The 21,868-nt window shown below is 40.3% G+C and overlaps 1 protein-coding gene across 1 annotated transcript in view; it reads left to right on the plus strand.

Annotated features, from left to right (window-relative positions):
* Nucleotides 1–2,828: 2,828 nt before the first annotated feature.
* CDH2 (cadherin 2) overlaps nt 2,829–21,868 on the plus strand; it is a 191,133-nt gene continuing 172,093 nt past the window's right edge. The window contains exon 1 of the mRNA XM_063451450.1: nt 2,829–3,625. Within this exon, the coding sequence (XP_063307520.1) occupies nt 3,551–3,625 (75 nt within the window). The 5' untranslated portion in view covers nt 2,829–3,550. The remainder of the gene's footprint in view (nt 3,626–21,868) is intronic.

The following is a 21,868-nucleotide window of genomic DNA, read 5'->3' on the forward strand; positions in this document are numbered from 1 at the left end:
TACAAAAGTGGGCGATAGGTATTAAAAGGTTGACTACCCCTGGTACAGACGTTACTTCTGAAAAAGTGTAATTCCTGTTTAGAGTCCTTCCATCCACCTGAGAAATTTAATTTTCATTTCACGCAGCAAACGTTCAGAGGCCTTCCATCCACCAAAACAGCAAACAGAAAAAAAGAGAAACCGTTCAGAGTGCCATCTGTACCTTTTGTTTTAGCCTGTGTATATTGCACTGTCTTTGTTCCCAGTTTTACAGCGCTGCGGAAATTGTTGGCGCTTTATAAATGCGACTAATCATAATAATAAGATTGACTCAGTTAATAAACTTCCCAAAACCAAAGAAAGTAGCTCTACAAAGAATTATTTTCATTGCCATTGGAAGAAACTGGTAAGATGAGTTTCCACTATTTCATCTATACCTATATCTACAAGTTAAAACACATAAACTCCTACCACATTTTATTTTAAATACCATTCTAAACTATTGTGCATTATTTAATAAACTAAGGGAGGCTGTCAAGTTCTCATATTTTATTTTATATTTAATATTTATTGTTTTGAGAGTACTGTACATACTATGGTTAAAGAAATAACAAATATGACATGCTGAATTATGTACTATTTTTTATTTATTTTTTTTGTAGATCTTATTGTGTCTCTTTCAGTTATTCTAGGTCATCTCCTCTAGTGTGAGTATCTGTCTTCTATTCATCTATTGTAAATCTCCCTTTCCTACAGGTTTTTTTTAATTAACTCAGAGAAAAGGCAGAGTTTACGTTACAGCATAGGAACACCTCTAGTGGCCACCTCAGATGGTCACTGGAGTTCCTTCTTGGGTTAGTGTCAGCGTCTCTACCCTTTGCATGGAGACACTGAACTTTCCTCATAGAGATCTCTATAAGGAGATGCTGATTGGACAGGGTGACATTTAGCTCTGCCCCCGTCCCACCTTCTTGGCTGAGATCATCAGAATTGACAATCTCAACCAATCAGAATTGAACATCTCAACCAATCCAATGCTTTTCTCTGGGAAAGCATTGTGATTGTCTGAGATAATCAATTCTGGTGATGTCAGCCAAAGAGGCTGATCGGGGCAGAGTCAGCACTGTTGGCCCCTTACCCCCCCCCCCTCCCTGGCACTGGTTATTTTAGAGGGGTAAGGGGGGTAAGGATGGGCATGGGGGCTCACATTTAACACTGTAGTTTCTGGAATACATGTTTGTGTTCCTGACCCTATAGTGTTCTTTTAAGCCAAAAAGGTGCTATATTTTGGGTTAAGTGCCAAATAAGGACAAATCATCAATGAGACCAACAGAATGTCTCTCAACATTTAGCCCTTTGCACCCAGAGTAATATCGATTTTACCTTAATAACACGACTGCCATGATGCTTTGCCAGCCTTTATCAAGGCAAAGCATCATGAGTGTCGCAGTTCTACAACATCTGGAGATCTACCATTTGTCCATCCCTCTAATAGCGATATAATAACTGTATATCTATATAAGTACTCCACTTACTTTATCGCTCCTCTACTGTAAAATAAGTTGCAAAGACACCAGTACAAGTAAGATCCCTATATATGGGCCTAAAATTTGAAGTTCTATGCTACTAGCCATATCTTAAATGTAACTTGCCACTGTAAGCTGTAGCATACTCACCAGGGATGAATTTCTATTCGCCAGGGCTAAATATTAGTTCACCAATGGCTGATTGCTGGTAGACATTTGGAGCCTTGAATAATATATACATATCTCAACGACTTGAGCATCCTATCTTGAGTTACCTGTATATATACAAACTTAGATTTTAAACAGGAGATTGAGGGGATGATTTGTTATTCTCCGTTATTTTAAATGTTACAACTCATGTCCGTCCAGAAAGAAATCATGTAAAGGAAGAGTCTGGCTTTTTTTTTTAAGCCTTTTTTTCCCTCTTCCTAAAATCCACCTACTCATTTTCACAAACAAGAACACAGCATATGTATGAGCATAGATGACTGCAGCATTTTGCAGGGATACATTTTTATTGCAAAACAAGCATTGACGCCCCTTGCAAATCTGGTTTATTCTCAACAATAAACACACCATGTTGCTGTAAAGTATAGATTACACTGTGACCTTATGGAAATGATACCTAGAGAGATTTGCTTGTAATAAAACAGCAGAAGCTATTGCCCTTGCAGTTACCAAAGACAGTAGTATTCAAACACAAAAAAATATGCTGAAGGACATTTACTAAAATTGTTCTAATCTCATTGTTGATTTTTATAGATGATGCTGTTAAACTGAGTGGTGATTTTTTCTCTCTTGTAGGGCTGCAATGTCACATATTCTAACAAAAAAATGTTTGTCATATTGGTCATCTAAAGCACACATATATCACCTGCACATTAGTTGTATCTAAAAAAAATAGACGAAAAAAAATAAAACAAAAGCAGTGTATGTAACTACTTGATGAAAGGCATTTTTAGGGCAAACAAAATCTGGTTTATTTGACATCCCAGTGAGCAATCTTTTCTTAGAGGGGAGAGAGGCAAATAAGGGGGTATGGGAGGGGGAGGGGGAAGTTTCAGATTTTGCCTAAATTAAATATATATATTAAAAAAAAACACATGCCAGCAAAATCTACAAAATGAAAAAGTCTACATGCCTATAGGTACTAAAATAAAGGAAGCCCTTCTATGGTGGTTTATTTAATGTGTGTAAGTAGCTGTTTGGAAAAGGGGGCTGTGAGTTAAGTGTGTAGAGATAGTGACAGGAGGGGAGAGGAGGAGCTGTAAACCGCCCGGGATTCATCCAGCCAGCGCCTTGTATTGTTATCAGTCTGCCAGCAGCCTGAAGAAGGAGGAGGGAGGAAAGAAGAGAGAGAGAGAAAAGAAGCAGCAGCAGTAGCAGCGAGTGCTATGAGTGAGAAAGTGCTGTGTGGATGAAGGAGCAATAGCATCATTCACTCACACCAAGGGACAGAGAAGGCAACTCACTGAGGACTCATTGCCACCTGAACCCCTGCTAAGTCTCAGTATTGGCAACATTCTAAAAGGAGAACACAAGCATCTTCTGCTTCAAGACTTCACTGGCATCACCTGCCTTCATTGGATATTTTTTTTCTTGCTTTTTTAAGTAGTGATTTTTTTTTAAAGCTGTGTGACTCCCATTATTATTGGATTTATTAGAAGGTGGGAGACAAAGGGAAGAGGATCTCCAATCGCGGCCAGCCCTGATGTAGAGGGGGGAAGGCTTGTTTCTCCGTTATCCAGATCCCAGAAGCAGGCAGGAGAGGGACTCCTCCCGGGGGGTGGGTGGGAACTGCAGGAGGATCTAGTGGAAATCACCCAGTGCTTTTTTTTTTACCTCCTGCTGTCCCCCCTTTGTATTAATATTATTTTTTTATTGTTACAATTGTTTTATTTTTGCTGCTGATGATTGTCTGTCCGTGTCTCCCGCTGTAACCAGAAAGCACACACACAGCAGCAGGACTCCATCTAGCTGCCTGCCGTTTTCGGGCTGTGTTTCTATTGAAGCCATCGTGTCCTAGTGTCATTACCCCATTCACCATGTGCCGGAGAGAGCTGAGAGGGCGCTTCCTGCTGCAGACCCTCCGCGTCCTAGCGGCCCTGATACTGCACCAGGTAATGGCATCACCATGGACACTGCAGCCCCCAGCCAGGGGCCGTTATACATGCACTCACAGCCACAGGCACACACACCTTGCACCTGGTACCCACACTGTGCCAGGGATACACACAGACACACACATACACATTGTGCCAGGCATACTCACAGACACACACATTGTGCCAGGCATACAAACAGCCACTCACATTGTGCCAGGCATAACAACATTGTACTAGACATATATACACATTGTGCCAGGCATACACACATTGTACCAGGCATACACACAGACACACATTTTACCTGACATAACAGCCTTGTGCCAGGGATACACACCGACACACACACATATTGTGCCAGGGATACAGACACACACACACACATTATGCCAGGGATACACACATTGTAGCAGACACACACGCATTGTTGCAGGCATGCACTGGTTATCAGCTCTACTGAAACCATTAAATCTCAGATCCCGGGTAATCTGTATGCCGGAGGCCCGGAGCCTCAGACCCCGCTGTATTTCAGTGTTTGTCTGTACAGACAGAGTAAATAATCATACTCCTAGCAGCGCCGCTCCCCCGGTCACAGTGTGCGGGCTGGGTACCAGTGTGTTAATGTACGAAGTGCCATTTCCCCCTCTAGCCAGAACGGTGCTAGGGGTTACAAGTTAACCTATAGCTGGCCATGAGGCCTGTCGGTTAACTTACACTGAGTCCATCTCGCCCCCTGGTTGTCAGTGGCGCCTCCTACGCACCTGCTGTGAGCCCGAGCTCGCCATCCCGGCCGAGTGCCGCCATCCCGGCCAGTGGGCAGCGTGCAGTGTGCTATATACAGCGTGCAGTGTGCCATGTACAGCGTGCAGTGTGCCCGGGGTACCATTACACCTGTTTACTGGTATAACCCAGTCTCAAGGAAAGGGGGGGGTCGGCGGCTCCTTCCTCCTAGAAATGTTATGAAGTAGGTCAGTAACCAGACCAGGGAGAGTTCAAGGCGTTAGAAAGAGAAACAAAACTGGCTATTCCCCCCCCCCTCACTATTCCCCCCCCTTCACCATTGCCCCCCATCCCACCCCCACCCCCTTCACTATTTCCCCCCAGATTAGATTGTGATGCTCATTCTTTTGATGAGCACTTCAACTGCACTTCAAATATGTATTCAGAGTTTGGTTGTTCACTTCATTTTTAATGTTGGTATCAGCTATTAGTGGCATGTTAAATGAGGCTACTAACAGCCCATGGAGCCATGTGTTATGGTAACCTAACACCAGCAGTGCCCCCATGGAAGTGCAAGGGATTACAGCACAACCTCCCCCCCCCCACACTCACACTCACACACACACTGCATGTGGTGCCTGCAGTGCATTTTTTGAGCATCTCTGAGCTGCACCTTGGAAACTCAAGCTGAAAGTTTTTTGTCCATGCATATTTTAATTGTATTGATGTTAGTAGACAGTGTTAAAAGCATAGTCCATTCTCCCAAATGTTTGTTTGTGAAGCAGAGGGGTTAAATTGAAGGCTCTTGGCAACTGTAGCACAGATGGTGCAGATCATCATTGCTTAATACTATTTACTAGGGGTTGGTGGGAGATCTTCAATCCTTATCTAACTCACTGCCCCTCATTTATTTTCTTATAGCTGTTCTTTATATAAATATGGATACAGCATCTATTGCTTAGTTCGCTGGATATTTATTTCAGTTTTAGAAGTGTGATATTTTAAGGGTGAACAAATGGTTAAATTTTTTATATTGTCTCTTGAATTTTTTGCAGAGTCGGTTTTAAAATGTCTTACTTCTTTGTTTGGCCAAGCGTATTTAACACACTGAAAAATTTCTTTGTGTGACTGTTCGGTGATGGGAGTGGTGTCTCATTAGTGAATCTACCCCTTTTATCCATGGGCCTTTACGTGTAATTTTTCGTCTTTTTTGCCTTATTTTCAGTGTGAATACATTTTACATACTGCTAGATTTTTGTCTTGTTTGTAAAATTAAATTAGAATAGTATTTATATTATTTTGTGTAAGGACCAGTGTTTCTTGTAACCGTTTCCTCTGCTCATTCATATTTACTCTGTCTATTCCCCACATATAGTTACTGTATGTTCTGTGCTATGGAGCTTTTTTAGTTTCTGTTCTTGCTTCTCAGCAGAGTACTGTCCATGGTATTTAAACTGGAGCCAGCAGAGCCATGGGGATTACTTAAAGTCTGCCTTCAGGTTTTACAGTCTGTAAACCCTAATGTGCTGACTGGCTTCCTGCTTTCATACACTCTCTACATTGCACGTCTGTGAAATGGAAATCATCAAGAAGTCACCAAACTAACCCAATATATCTCAAAGGAGAACACTGAGCTAACCCAGTTCCCTTTTCTTTCTTATTTGAGGTGAAGGCTGCCACTAGATATCCCCAAATGAGACATGAATTTAACAAGCCACTGGAACCACATATTCCTCGATGATAAGTCACTAAGCTAACCCACTAACCCTAGCTATTTCCCAGATGAGGGCTGAATAAACTCCTTTACTCTTGACTGCAGTACCGCAAATGATAAATGTGTTCAGTTTTGTGCGTAGGACAATTTACTAAATTAACTATATCCGTTTCTGCCTTCCCATTGGTTTACATGTGTTTAAATCCTAGGTATTCCATATGCCTTATTGACTAGGTCACTAAGAATAGCCCGAACAGATCATCTGTAAATAGTATTTCTAAGTGTATGGTTAATTGCCAATTTTTGTGAAACTTTTTATATCATTATTGCTCTTATTATATTTCTTTTTTTTTTTTTTTTTGTGCTTTCACCAAACAGAATTGTTGAAATTAGACCGGATTTTTTTTTTCAGGCCCTGTTCTTTCTTCTAAGGTTTTTCTTTCTTTAGACTATGGTAATGGATCCTGTCTCCGTAACCCTATGCTATACTGGATATTGCTTTATTGTTTCCACTTGAGAAAGGGAATCTTTTGAATTTCAGGAGCGTTATTTAGCAAAAAAAAAAAAAAACATGAGTGCTTTGAGATGTGGATGAATGTATTTATTTTCTCTTTAGTAAACATTATATCGGTTTTAAAAGAGCTATTAAAAAATAAATGAATTCATATTATTGCCAAGCATATCTTGTAGCGTTATCACATTTATTTTTGTAGCTGAAATTACGCTGTGCTTTGATTGTGATATTGTAATTTTGATAGATTTTGTGTGACTAGGTGACAGCTTGTTTGGAGATTTTAGATAAGCCTTTATGCTCGTAAGTGAAAGGGAAAACAGGAAATGGGCTTATTTTATCAGTAACAAGGGCATCAGTAAAGCTACAGCTGTGGAATTTCATTTCCCCTTTGTGTTTTAATACTGATATTGGCATGTGCTGTGCAATTACATTCTAGCTCACACCTGTAATTGATTTCTTTAATATTTAACCTAGTTCTTTTCATATGCTAGCATTCTTCAATTAACATATCTTAAGGGGTAAAATGGTCATGGGGATATTGTTTGGGGTTTAAAATACGTTTTGCAGTGCACTGAACCTGAAAAATTATGTCCGAATTGCAAGCAAAAAACTGGTACTTTTCTTGTTTATGTTTAACCTTGTGGTAAACACTAAATTCCGTGAACGCTTTCAAGAGTACAGATTTATACGGCATCTTCACATGGCACAGGTGGATTTGTCGGTGACTCAGTTAATTTAAGACATAACAGCTGCTAATAAAAATTGACCCATGTTCGTTTGAGGTGCCTGTAAATTAAGCAAGGCGAGGGTGAGGCTGTCCCCACGGAACACACTCAAGAACCTATGGTAGTGATGGCTGACCTTGGTGTCCCAGATGTTTCCAATATGCTCACATAGGTCATAGACACTAGCCCTGTGTGAGCATCATGGGAAATGTAGATAGCAATCATGTGTGATAACCAAGACTTGCTGTTACCTGGCCTATGGCTAACGTTCTGCAGTTTACCAACCATTATTCTCCAGTGCATGCTAATATGCAGATGTTACTGTGTGTGTATAGCAATTGTAGGAGTTTATTTGAACATATTCACATTTGAGAAAGTGCCATGTCAGATACTCTTAAAGACATTATTTTCATTACACAGGCTTGTTGCTTGATATCATATATAAATCCCAGACCCTCACCACATACATGTCAGGTGTAATGAAACATAAACAACTTATCTCTTATATGTACAGCTTCCCCAGAGAACTTCCCAGACAAAGTTCCCCTCAAACCAGCCAATATACAGTAGAGATACAGCTGCGTATTTAAAAAATAAATAAAAGTAAATTAGTGTAATACGGTATGAATAAGTAAACTGTGCTGCTAAGAATGGATATAAAACGCCTCAAGGTGCCTCCCATGAAATCACTGGGGGGCAAAAAGATGTTTCATCTACCTGAGACTCCTTCCTCCAAGCCGTCATCAAGTATTGATTGCGTTGTCTTGTGTGTGATATGCTATTCAGTAGAAAAAAAAAAAAAACAGTTTCTACTATATCAAATAAGCATAAAGAGGAACTGTTATGGTTTTTGTGGCAAATCCTTATTCATTCACCACAGATAATATTATTGCAGTGTTTGCTGGGGTAAAACATGAAAGGGAAACAAACTTATTCAGCTCTGCTACAAAAAGTGGTCTCTATCACGTTTAGGTTTATTCTCATGTGTGTTCTTGAGCAAACCGCTCCAGTTTGAATTAATTCTCTGACAGTTGTGTGCATATGTGTGCCAGGAATCAAAGAACTGATATTAATTTGCATCTAATCCCACATTGAACCTACAAAAATGATATAATTGTGCTAGCTATTTATTTACTGTTTTTACTTTAGACATTACTGTTTGACCAATACATTGATAGCTCCAGTTAAACAGCTTTTTATTTTTCTACTTATCATTTTTCTTATTTATTATTAATGCACTTTTTTTGTAAAAAAAAAAAAAAAAGTGTTTTTCATAGCTCTAGGCTATGCGGTGACAATTCAGAATGTCAAGTTGCTATCATGAGGTGGTCTATATACTACATACTGCTGCAATTATAAGTCATGCGGAAAGGTGTTGGGAAGCAGGAAGAACCAATCACACCACTAACTGTCCTGCGCATTAGCCAATTAAATGTGACCCATGCACCTAGTGTGCGTCGCTTAGTTCCTGATATTTTTATCGTACTATATTTCAGCTTCAAACATACACTGAGACCTTGCTTCTTGGCCCATATCTTGTTACAATTATCTGAGATCACTGAAGAGTGAGGAGCCACTGGAACACTAATGAAAGGATATGTGTATTTTAGGACGTAAGATATCGTGCCCGTTTTGTGTGTTTTCATTACAGCATCCTAATGTTGCAGTTCAACAACTCAATTTATTTCACCTAAATATATCCACGATAAGCAAGTAAACCAAATAGCCCCCTACAGAGAGGCTTTAATTGTAATCGATTCCAGACACCTGTCTGTGCCCTGTGCGATTTTAAGGCCTACAGCCTAATCATATGGCTATTTCATTTATGGACATCTGATCCTACGGAGCACGTTTATTGAAAGCATTTGCTAGCAGATCAGACTGTAAAACAACAGATGGTGGTGTTAAACCAACTTGTAATTTGTCTGAGCTGACAATCAAAAATGTAGGGTAAACTGGGGCAGTTGGAAAAATTCTCAATCAAGAAATTGTTTTGGTTTGTTCTCTCAATGTGGCCATTTTGTTTTAAATTATGCAAGTTGGTTGTGAACTCACCATAACTCACACTTAAGCCTTTATTTAACCCTATGAGGTTTAGGTGTTTACGACTCCAAGCTGAGACTCCTCCTCCTGTTATAGCATGTTTGAGAGGGTTGTAAACACTTTGTGTTTCATAGTATATTAGAGCGAAACCTTTCAGACATACTTTTTCTAGTTCATGCATTAATTAAAAGGCTTAATCTAAAATGCTGCCTTTTTTCTCTTCTTACACATACTTTGGGGAAAGTACTTTAAAAATGCAAGTGAAAGGGCATTGTAAGGTTGTCTGTCTTGTGGATTAAGGTCTTGCTCTGGAGATTTCCATGGTGATATTAACAGGGGGAGGAGATTTGGAGCTTTAGTGTTCTGCCTGGCAGTGAACAATACATTCCAGCAGCTAATTTGTATTAGTCTCTTTGTGTAGCGTCTCATAATCTACCTTTTTTTCATGTTGTTTGGGCATGAACTAGAGGCATGGTCAGAATTCCCAACACAATGGACAACTCTTTAGTGCATTATGTTTAAAACCATGTGATTCATGCAATTGTAACGAGAGTGTATATATTTTATCACATTGATTAAACAAGCCACCATTGGTTTTTGGAGAAAGAGACAAATAATCACATTTATTGTGTTCTTTTTAGCTATTATTATTATTATTGTTATTATTATTATTATTTTGTGATGAGAAAAAGACTGGAATACTTAAAGGACCACTGAAGTCACCCAGACATGTAATCTCAATGAAGTAGTCTGGGCCCAGCCTTTTAGTTTTAACCCTGCAATGTAAACTTTGCCGTTTATATTAGAGACTGATTTTTCTGAGAAACACACGTGGAATGCATCTAGCAGCAGAATACATTGTAAGTGATGGTTAAATTGTGTACAGGAAACACTCACACTACTGAGTACAGGGTCGGTGTTAGACTATTTTGCGCCATAGGCAAGACCAGATATTCACATCCCTCCAAAAACAAAAATTAGCAACTTTGGGTGTACCCCAGCCCCTTTGCGTATCTCTCTCCCCCCAACCCCATTGTGTTTCTTTTTCCTTTATCCAGCCCCTTTGTGTATCTCATTAACCCCAGCAATTTTCTGGTTCTCTTTTTCCCACTAGCCCTTTTGTGTGCCTCTTTCCCACAAGCCCCTTTTGTGTCTCCCCCAACACCCCCTTTGCGTGTCTTTCTGCCGAGCCTCTTGGCATGTCTCTTTTCCCCCTCCCTAGCCCCTCTGTGTGTGTCTTTGTCCCCTTCCCCAGCCCCTGTGTGTATGTCACTGTCCCCTTCCCCAACCCCTCTGAGTGTCTATGTGTCCCCTACCCCAGCCCTTCAGTGTTACTCTTTCACCCCCAGCCCTCTGTTTGTCTCTTTGTCCCCCACAGCCCTTCTGTGTGTTTCTTTGCCCCCAAAGCCCCTCTGTGTGCCTTTGTCCCCCCTGTCCCTCTTTGTGCTTCTTTGTCCTCCCAGCCCTTCTGTGTGTCTCTTTGCGTTCACCATCCCCTCTGTGCCCCTCTTTGCCCACCCCAGACCCTCTTTTTGTCCTTGTCCTTGCCCTCTTTGTGTCTCTTTTACTATTTCTATTTTACTATGTCTATTTACTAAGCAGCAACTTCCAAATCTATGTCACGTTAAAGGCAGTAATTTCAGATCACATGGCTTAGATGTTCTGACATGAACCATGCAGTCAGCATTAAGCATCAGGAAGAAGAAGGGCCGTCCTTTGCTGCCACTCATGTGCTGGAAGGAGTGGATTCTTCTGACTGGGAAATCACAAATATGTCCCTGCTTCTTGACCAATAATGTTAGCAAAGAGGAGTGGTTAATAAAACATGCAGGTATCTTGCAGAATACATTTTGACAATGGAGGGCCTAATTCAATGGAACACCCATAACCTCGTACCTCAACAAGGAACAAGGAAACAAAATAAACATTTTCTTGATTTATTTTTAAACAACAGTTGTTAATAGAAAGTAGAAATGAGTACATTTTGACCAAAATTACTTAAAGGGTTACTCTAACCACCATGGCCACTGATGCTGGTAAGAGTGTGTATGTGCAATGTTTTGAGATAATTGCATTTATGTGTCAGGGGCTAGTTGCACCTCTGGCACACGTGACTTAGGCAATCTGGTACTCTGTTTCGGACTGCTTAAAGGGACACTGTAGACACTGTATTTTTCATCTCATTGAACTGGTTATTTGGTCTGGAGTTCCCCGATGCCACCCTTTCATTCAGCGTAAAACTGTTTTCAATGTATTTATGTTTAAATGCTAATTAAGAGTGTCCAGCAGCTCATCCCCTCAGTTTTTTGGGGGGATAACAAGGAAGTAGTGCCTGAGCAGCAACGGGCAGTTGTGATTGGCTGAGAGTGTCAGCTGACTGCTTTTACCATGGGTATGGCTACACGGAAGTGTGTAATTCCTGCACCAGCAAACACTGAATGAAGGTACAGTGCCAGAGGGCTCCAGGCACTAGAACCAATTCACAGATATGAAATGGTTATAGTGGCTACGGTGTCAGAGGTGTCGAAGTGTGTAATACAGTGTGGAAATCTTTGCCCAACACTGAATTCCAGATAAATGTACAGCTTATTTAATAAGGATTTTAAGGACATACATAATAGGACCCAATAGGGCTGTATAAATTAATAAAATGGAAGGGGGTGGGGAAGATAACATCCAATCCTTAAATTGTGAACAGAGAAAGGCTCCTAATTCGACATGGTAACGTTCATCAAAGTAATACAACATAGCTTCATCTTTATTATATAAATAAGAGGTATATTTCTGCACTACCCTGTATCACAGTTGTGAGTGAATAGTATTGTCTTTGCAGTAAAGCTTTTTTCCTATGTGAAAAAAATAGGAAAAAGATAACCCCCTCCTCCACCATTGTTCTATGTATGGGGGGCCAGTTGAACCAATCTAGATACAAAGGACATTGGCAATAGTTGAATGATCCAGTAAACAGTATTGTTTAATTTCACAGCCTGATTCTCTACTGATAAGAGCATTTTCATAGAAATATATTGGATTTTACAAAAAAATAAAAGCACTCTTTGTGGAATGTGTTGAATTATGAAAGATAAGGGGCATTTGCAGTCATGGTTTTTTAAGCTCATTTCATTTCTTTTTTAATCTCTTTTCATTTCATTTACTCAAATGACCAAGAAACAGCATGGAGGAGGTTCTGGAGGCAGTGTTTATAATTTCAGAAAATCTCCTTTGCTTTTCATGTAAAGTATATAAGCTTCTTTAAGTCCCTCAACCTTTATTATGTGTTGAGTTTGCCATTTACATTACAGTGCAAACAGTACAGTATGCAGGAAGTACAATGTGCAACTGCTATGTTTATTCACTTTCTCAAAGCATTTGTAACAAATCATCTACTCTATTTGGACCAGGCTTCTTTTACTCCTACATTTTTACATGTAACATCAACTTCAGTTATTTGTTGACAATATAATTAATTTTTTTTTATTAGGACATACCCGAATTTCAGTATATCTCCAGATTACCATTGCCAAAGTAATGGTAATCAGGGCAGATGGAAAGGGCCAGTAAACGTCAGCTGTAAAGGAAGTCTTTCAATTCGAAGTTTGATTTAATTTCAAAGCAACATGTAGCACAATAATTCCAAAGAAAAAAAAATCATCATGTCAAACATTTCAGTCTAACAGTCACAAAAAAATGCAGAAAAACTCATTTAACCTGAGTTTTAAAATTACATTGGCCACAAGTCAAAGCTTAAAAACAGAGATAAACACACACTAGTCACAGAAGAGATACACTAGTCACAGAATAGATGCACTATGACTTAGAGGCATTAAGTAAGACTTTTGCGGATATTCACCAAAATGAGAATTCAAAGTTAATTTTAAATTTAAGTCCACAGTAACCGAACTGAAAGCATGACCTTAAATTTCAAATTCACTGTGAATTCTCGCTTTAGTGAATAACCCTGCTAATATTATCAAACACTGTATGCTTTAGAAAGGTGGAATTCATGGCAGGGCTACATTTGGAAACTGCTATAGTGAAGTCATACACATTTACATACCCTGATGCATGCTGCACATGACCATGACGTTGAGCAATAGCAATCAAATAGTCTGATGAGTCATCTTCTACATCTGGACGGGTTTATGGGTTTACTAGTAGAGAGTCAAAAGATACCTACAACCCATGATGTCTTTTAACAACTGTGGGTAATCTGTAATGTTATAGACAGCCATATTGTGGCAGTTATTAACTTTGTCAGACTTGTAATGTCCAATGAATTGAGGCTTTGTTAGTAAGTTAGGCGAACCCTTCTCTTTTTACTGTGTGATATTCCAGGTAAAACTCATTTACGTGACGGGGAAGACCATATGGGTAAATATTTTTAAGAAAGCTTGGTTACGTGCATGGTGCTCTCCACATATGTGCATCAGGTCCCCAGTGCTGTTCTTTGAGAAGCATTGGATTGAACCATCGCGGAGGAGGCCATTCCCCCTTGATGATGTCACAGGAGGAGGATAGACAAACATCGCAGAGGGAGCCTAGATTAGGAAATATGTGAATATATACTTTATTTATTTTGTAGCACAAACGGGGAAGGGTCTGGACAGGGGCACTATAGCGTTAAGAATACAGGTATGCGTAATGCTATAGCGTTCCTTTAATTGAGCATAATTTTTGGCTGAGTCACTTCATGGATTGATGATAGATCACTGCGCAGGCTTTAAAATGGGATTTGCAGCAAGTGCAGGAACAGCAAATGTTTATCTTTTTATCCATTATTTTTGATCTATTCTTTTTTGCATATTCAATTCTGAACATCTAGGTGTGATTTAAATGTCAAGTAACACAACCATACATATTTTTAGATATTGTATTAAACTTCACCTTGCATGCCTATGAGTAAATGCAATTCGAAACGTTCAAGCCATGTTTGTTTGTTTTTCTCCAGACATTGCTTTTTGTTGCATTGGCTACTTATAAAAAAGTTTTAGATTTTGCCTAATCTTTATTTTGTTGCCTAACCCTAGGCTGTGTGGCTAGGCTGGGCACATTTAATTAGTTCTGCAAATTAACTTTGTTTGCTACCTATGTAATTACAAAAAAGTAAATTGACTCAAATAAATCTTTGTTTAACTTTTTTTTTCTTAAAATATTTGCGCTATCAAAGTATTGTGCGTGTAAAAAATCCATACAAACTCCATTCTAATTCTGAGTTGTAACACTACAAACGCAGAAACACCTATGGGGAGTGAAAACTAAGCAAGGTATTGTAATGATAAAGCAACAAAAGATTGAATTTTCTGATATATTGGCTGAGTCAGATGATGCCTTTATGCCACTGGCTTTTAATTTAAACGTTTTCTTCGGTGTGCTTTGTTAGAGCCATTAGTGTTTTTATGGAAGGGTCTAGTGTGTGGTCAGAGACTATGTTTGTGAGTCACTCTGCAAAGTCTGGCTATTTTCCTCCTCCTTGTTTTTTTCACAGAGATATAGTAAGTAAAGTCGTAAAAATGCAGACATTCCCTTCTGTGAGCCAGTGTTTTTGGGAAATAAAAACCCCACAAATCAGTAATACCGTATATACTCGAGTATAAGCCGAGTTTTCCAGCCCATTTTTTGGGCTGAAAAACCCCAACTCGGCTTATACTCGAGTCAAGGTCTGTATTATGGCAATTTGCATTGCCATAATACAGACTGGGGGGAGAGGGGGCTGGCAGAGCTGTAACTTACCTCTCCTGCAGCTCCTGTCAGCTCTCTCCTTCTCCGCGCCGTCCGTTCAGCACCTCGGTCAGCTCCCAGTGTAAATCTCGCGAGAGCCGCGGCTCTCGCGAGTCGTACACTGGGAGCTGACAGAAGAGCTGACCGGACGGCGCAGAGGAGGAGAAGAGAGCTGACAAGAGCTGCAGGAGAGGTAAGTTACAGCTCTGCCAGCCCCCTCTCCCCCCACTGAACTGCCAATGCCACTAGACCACCAGGGAAGGAGAGCCCCCCTCCCTGCCATATATCAAGCAGGGAGGGGGGACCAAAAATAAATAAAAATATAAATAAAATAAGAAATAATAAAAAATAATAATTAATAATAATAAAAAAGGGGGTATAAGGACCACTGTGGGAGGGGGGGGGGGTATAAGGACCACTATGGGAGGGAGGGGGTGGGATAAGGACCACTATGGGAGGGAGGGGGGGGATAAGGACCACTATGGGAGGGAGGGGGGATAAGGACCACTATGGGAGGGAGGGGGGGGGATAAGGACCACTATGGAAGGGAGGGGGGATAAGGACCACTATCGGAGGGAGGGGGGTGGGATAAGGACCACTATGGGAGGGAGGGGGGATAAGGACCACTATGGGAGGGAGGGGGGGATAAGGAGCACTATGGGAGGGAGGGGGGGATAAGGACCACTATGGGAGGGAGGGGGGGGATAAGGACCACTATGGAAGGGAGGGGGGATAAGGACCACTATCGGAGGGAGGGGGGTGGGATAAGGACCACTATGGGAGGGAGGGGGGATAAGGACCACTATGGGAGGGAGGGGGGGATAAGGAGCACTATGGGAGGGAGGGGGGGAGAAAAGGAACACTATGGGAGGGAGGGGGGGATAAGGACCACTATGGGAGGGAGGGAGGGAGGGGGGGGATAAGGACCACTATGGGAGGGAGGGGGATAAGGACCACTATGGGAGGGAGGGGGGGATAAGGACCACTATGGGAGGGAGGGGGGGAGAAAAGGAACACTATGGGAGGGAGGGGGGATAAGGACCACTATGGGAGGGAGGGGGGGATAAGGACCACTATGGGAGGGAGGGAGGGGGGGATAAGGACCACTATGGGAGGGAGGGGGGAGAAAAGGAACACTATGGGAGGGAGGGGGGGATAAGGACCACTATGGGAGGGAGGGAGGGAGGGAGGGAGGGGGGGGGATAAGGACCACTATGGGAGGGAGGGGGATAAGGACCACTATGGGAGGGAGGGGGGGATAAGGACCACTATGGGAGGGAGGGGGGGAGAAAAGGAACACTATGGGAGGGAGGGGGGAAAAGGACCACTATGGGAGGGAGGGGGGGATAAGGACCACTATGGGAGGGAGGGAGGGGGGGATAAGGACCACTATGGGAGGGAGGGGGATAAGGACCACTAGGGAGGGAGGGGGGGATAAGGACCACGAGGGGAGGGGGAAGTAAGGACCACTAGGGGAGGGGAGGGTAAGGACCACTAGGGGAGGGGTGAGTCAGGACCACTGGGGGAGGGGGGTGAAGGAACACGGGGGTGGGGAGGTAAGGACCACTGAGGGAGGAGGAGGGGAGGTCAGGACATATGGGGGGGGGGCAAATATCCTTGCACCGGCCCTGCACACACTGCATTCATACACTGCATTCATACACACACTGCATTCATACACACACACACTGCACTCATACACACACACTGCACTCACACACACTGCATTCATACACACACACACTGCACTCATACACACGCTGCACTCATACACACGCTGCACTCATACACACGCTGCACTCATACACACGCTGCACTCATACACACACACACTGCACTCATACACACACTGCACTCATACACACACACTGCATTCATTATACACACACTGTAAATAAATATTCAATTAATATATTTTTTTTAGGATCTAATTTTATTTAGAAATTTACCAGTAGCTGCTGCATTTCCCACCCTAGTCTTATACTCGAGTCAATAAGTTTTCCCAGTTTTTTGGGGAAAAATTAGGGGCCTCGGCTTATATTCGGGTCGGCTTATACTCGAGTATATACGGTAATCTCTTCTGATAACTGTCAGCTATTCACGAGTAATGAAGGATAAATGGCTACTGAATGTTCCTAATCAAGATTTGACATTACCCTGGATCTGCAGAGCAATAGATCTTAAAATGTTACTGCTTATGTTCAGTTTTTTTGTTTGTTTTTTGTTACTGTTACAGCCAGGGTTAGTCACAAAGCGTTGTATATAAAATTAACCTGGAATTGCAATTTTGATGTTTCTTTTGGGGAATTGCACAGAATCACCTCATTCTATTTGGAAGTATCTGTCGAAGAGAAACTGTACAAATACCAGGCACCTGCTTACCATGATTGCAGTTTACTACTCTGCCCAAGTACAGTGCACCAGGGAAGGATGGAAGCAGTGAGGGAGCTATGGTCCTCATGCTTTTCCACCATTGCTCCCTTGCACGCCATGTGGAGATGACAGGAGCTAGGTTACAATGTCACTCCAGCCCTGCCATCAGTAAACCGCATAAGGGAGCAGTTGGAAGAGCACAACAATTACTTTGGATCCTAGGGAAAGGATCACCACTGGACCCCAAGGATATAATCCACTCCAGCCCTCCCAAAGGTATGGAGGCTGGGTGGACTTAAATATAAATAATAATAAAAAAAATAAAAAAAATTGTGAGTGTGTGTGAGAGTATGTGTATGTGTGTCAGACAGTGTGTGTCAAGTCAGTGAGAGTGTATGTCAGTGAGTATGTCTTTCACTGAATGTGTGTGTCAGTGAGTGTGTGTCTAATAAGTGAGTGTCTCTGTCAGTGTGTGTCAAATCAGTGAGTATGTTTGTCAGTGAGTATGAGTGTCTGTTAGTGAATGTGTCTGTAAGTGTTCTGTCAGTGTGTGTCATATCAGTGAGTCTGTGTTTGTAAGTCAGTGTGTGTGTAATTTTCCTCTGTGTGTAAATGTGTCTGTGTCAGTATCCTCTGTGTGTAACTGTGTGTGTGTCAAATCAGTGAGAGTGTGATGTCCTCTGTTTAAATGTATATGTGTCTATATACTCTGTGTGTAACTGTGTGTGTGTGTGTGTCAGTGTCCTCTGTGTGTAACTTTTATGTGTGTATTATATTTTCATTTTGTGACTTTTATACTTCAGATTATTGGTTCATACACTCCTCCTTACATACTCAATATTCACATTATGTCTTGTTTATTTTAAAAGTATTCTTTACTGCCTTTAATCAGGCTTCTTCTCCAATATGGGATTAACTTAAATATCAGCGTCTGCTCGTTTTATTTGGAATTTAAACCAATAGAAATTACTTTCTCGAGTCAGTCGTAATGCAAGGGTACTTCTCCGTAAAAGGTTGAGAAATTACCGCTTTAGACAAAGAGCAGGAGAACTGTCTTTAGGAGAATTCTCGTGCTCTTCCGTTGCACTCAAGTGTCTGCAAATAGGACTCTGCTGTCAGCATAGCACGCTTTTGAAAAAAATTGAGTGAATATAAAATACTTCTAATCATCTATATAGCTTCCAAATACTTTTTTCTATCTAGAAAATGCTTGCTGCATTATTGACTAGTGTAGCTACACTATTTAGTATGCCTGTAACATTTAGCCCCTTCTGATCATTTATTTAACCTGTTAATTTTTGTTTCTCAGTTGGCTGTTCTCAAATAGGGTTACACATTTATTTTCAGGCCCCACTGACAATGTGAAGGTTATGATAAAGTTTGTTGAATTCAATGCATTTTGGAGTCTCCTTGAAGAAAAGCAGAACCAGCCCACTTTATCTTCATTATCTGCAGAAAATCCTGAAGGCATGTCTTAAATCCTTATTCATTTGTTTAAAAAAAGAAAAAAAGTAGACACATTTTGCAGCAGTGAGCTGTCTTTTTCAGTCCTGGTTGCTGTCAGCTTTCTTTTAAATGCTGAATGTGTCAGTAAATGTTAAAATACCTTTCTCCTTTCTATGTCTTTTATTACATTTGCTATTCTGTTTTGCAACCTTCAAATGAAATATGTCTTGCCGCACTTGTTTACCTTAATTTCCTCTTACTTTTATGTGATTTGAAGTCAGGAAATGGGAAATATTTTTAGGAATCTGTCTCGTCTTTCTCAACCTTTTTTCACTAGATGAGTCTTAACAAGGAATTGTTTGAAGACATAGCATTGTTGGGTTTTTTTTGTTGTTTTTTTTTTGAGAAGTTGAAGCAATGCCAGTATCAGGAATGGAATAGACTTTATTCAGTGAGAGACTTTATTCTGTGAGCTTTTGTCATTGTCTGAGTCCACAAAAGCTGTGTTTAGGATGGAGTGAGTTGCAAGTTTTGCTTTTAAATAAAAAAAAAAAAGAAAAGCCTTGTGCCTTTTGTGGCTTCCAGGAACCCACAACTATGTCCAAAAAGAGGTGAAAGCATCTTTTTTTTGTTTTTTTTTGTTAAAAATGCAGCATTGTCCCTTAAATACGTGTTTATATTATTTGGATATATCTAGATAGCTATGAGTATTGCACAAATTAAAAGTAGATGTTACCCTGGCACAATTTTGTTTGTTTTTGTAATTTTTGTTAACGGTGCAGTCATGGTTTTGACCAGACAGAAATTAATCAAACCAGACTGCATTGACATTTTCTAAAGGTTTCATAAACAAAATTAGCTGTTCTCGGATATATACGAGTGGTTGTTTTTGTTTGTTGTTTGTAAGGCTTTACAAAATATAAATTGATTTATTTTAGCATGTAAATGAATTTGTTATCCTCGTGTCCTCGGGTCTTCCATATATCTGAGCCTATAGCTATCTTTGGTTTTATTGTTAGTGTTTGGGTCTGGAAGTTCTCACAGGTGGAATTTAATCACCGTGATCCTGGTTCCTTGATGCATTCCCAGTGGGGAATCTAACCACTAGAGCTTCTCAAATCCACTTTGGCAGCGAGGAGACAATTTCAACTGCTGCTAACTGAGCTTGCTTCTACTAACGAATTCCTAGGCTTTTCAAGCATTTTTACTGAATGGCAGAGACACTTTTCAAAGTGAATTTATTTTCTTGGTGCCTTCTTTCTTTTACTTTGTGTATCTGCAAAGAAAAAAAAAAAAAAAAATGTGTTTTTCACATAAGGTAATTAAAAGATGACCAACCACAATGAGTTACACAACTTTGAGTGGATGCTGCCTGGGTATTTTGAAAAGATAAACATGTGCTGATTATCCTGCTGCATGGTTAAATACTACACTAAATACAATGTGGAAGGATGCTGTCTCGCACTGTCACATGATTGGCAACCTCTTAACTGACTCCTGGATGTAGGGCTTCATATAATAGACCAGGAATAAAAATCTTTTTATTAGATACCATAACTGCATGTTTGCAAAGAAAAGAAAACATATATCATAATTAAATAATGATTAAAAAATGTATTATGCCAACTATAATGATTGTCTCCTTACAGAACTTCATGTTGAAAGAAACGTTTTTATACTGTTTAGTAGAAGTACTCATTTCATCGATTTTAATATAGGGTACAGTTCCTGACATTTGTCCTTCCCAGATAACATATATGAGTTTTATGCTTTAGCTATCTATACGTTGACTGCATCTTTCCAACTGTGTGCATCATTGCTATTGTCTCAAGTTTATTGCAGATAAAAACAATAACCCACTCCCCAACAATCTAGCTTCCGCACAGTCAGCTGGCTGAATATCAGTCGAAATGTGACTAAAAACCCCTTGAGGTTTCAACATTGGCCATCACTGAACTAGATTTAAAAATGTCTGTACTGGAGAATGGACTAACAGAAATGTGTATGGGAAAACAAGGGGCTGGCACTCACCTGAACATGCTTAAATGGGGTGCTGCTGAGGGCCAATAAGTACAGTAAAAATGAAAATACAGCGCACTCCCTTATCTACTAAACAACTACTTTGGTGCTCACAGATTTCGCTAGTTTTATTAAAAACACCTATTAAAAACAGATAACTAGGAAAATCTAACAGAAATTTGTAGTGACAAGCTTCCGGGAGTTCTGCTCTTTAAAAAGTCTAAAGCAGGATCTCCCCTAAAGTATACCCCTACAAAATTACTCCAATGAAAAAAGATACTGCAAAACTGTTTTGCACCTAAATTACTTTACTAATACAGCAACTCGAATATTTATACTGGAGCTGTGGAGCAGACTGACCTTCCTGGTGGGTATTTCAGATTTTTTGTGTACCATTTGTGACTTTTCAGAAGAAGACTGTGGTTTCAGACTGTGCAGTGTATTATAATTAGTCTAGTGGTGAACACTATTTATCAAATGGAACAAAAAGACTATTTGTAGAAAATGATTGGAGGAGTTTCCGTACATTTTAATTATTGACTGCAAGTACAATATTTTTCTCGTCTTCTCTGTTTGAAGTATTTTATGAATTTTAATCGGTTTTCTTTTTTGACCAGGTGTGTTTTTGAGAAATGGAATTTCACAATGATGGCAATTATTCTCTAATTATTCTCTATTTTTTCTCCCTTCCATCATTTGTTTTTTGTTTATCTGGATTTTTATGTTTTTAACCTTGAAATCTTTTTGCCTATTTTAAAGATTAAGTGGGCTTCCTATTGGCTGCAGGTTATGATATTTTCATGTAGATGCTCTGTGACTACTTGATTCTCTTACAATATTAAAAATGTTTAAGAATCTTTTTGAGATAAAAACCCCATTCAATTTACTGTCATCTAGAAATTGTAAAATAAAATATCTTTTATCTCCGGTTTAAGGCCCTTTGTGAGTTTGGCATCTGTGTCTTGCAGTGGTCTAAATCACTCCTC

This window comes from Pelobates fuscus, chromosome 4, assembly GCF_036172605.1.
Source record: "Pelobates fuscus isolate aPelFus1 chromosome 4, aPelFus1.pri, whole genome shotgun sequence".
Classification (NCBI taxonomy): Eukaryota; Metazoa; Chordata; class Amphibia; order Anura; family Pelobatidae; genus Pelobates; species Pelobates fuscus.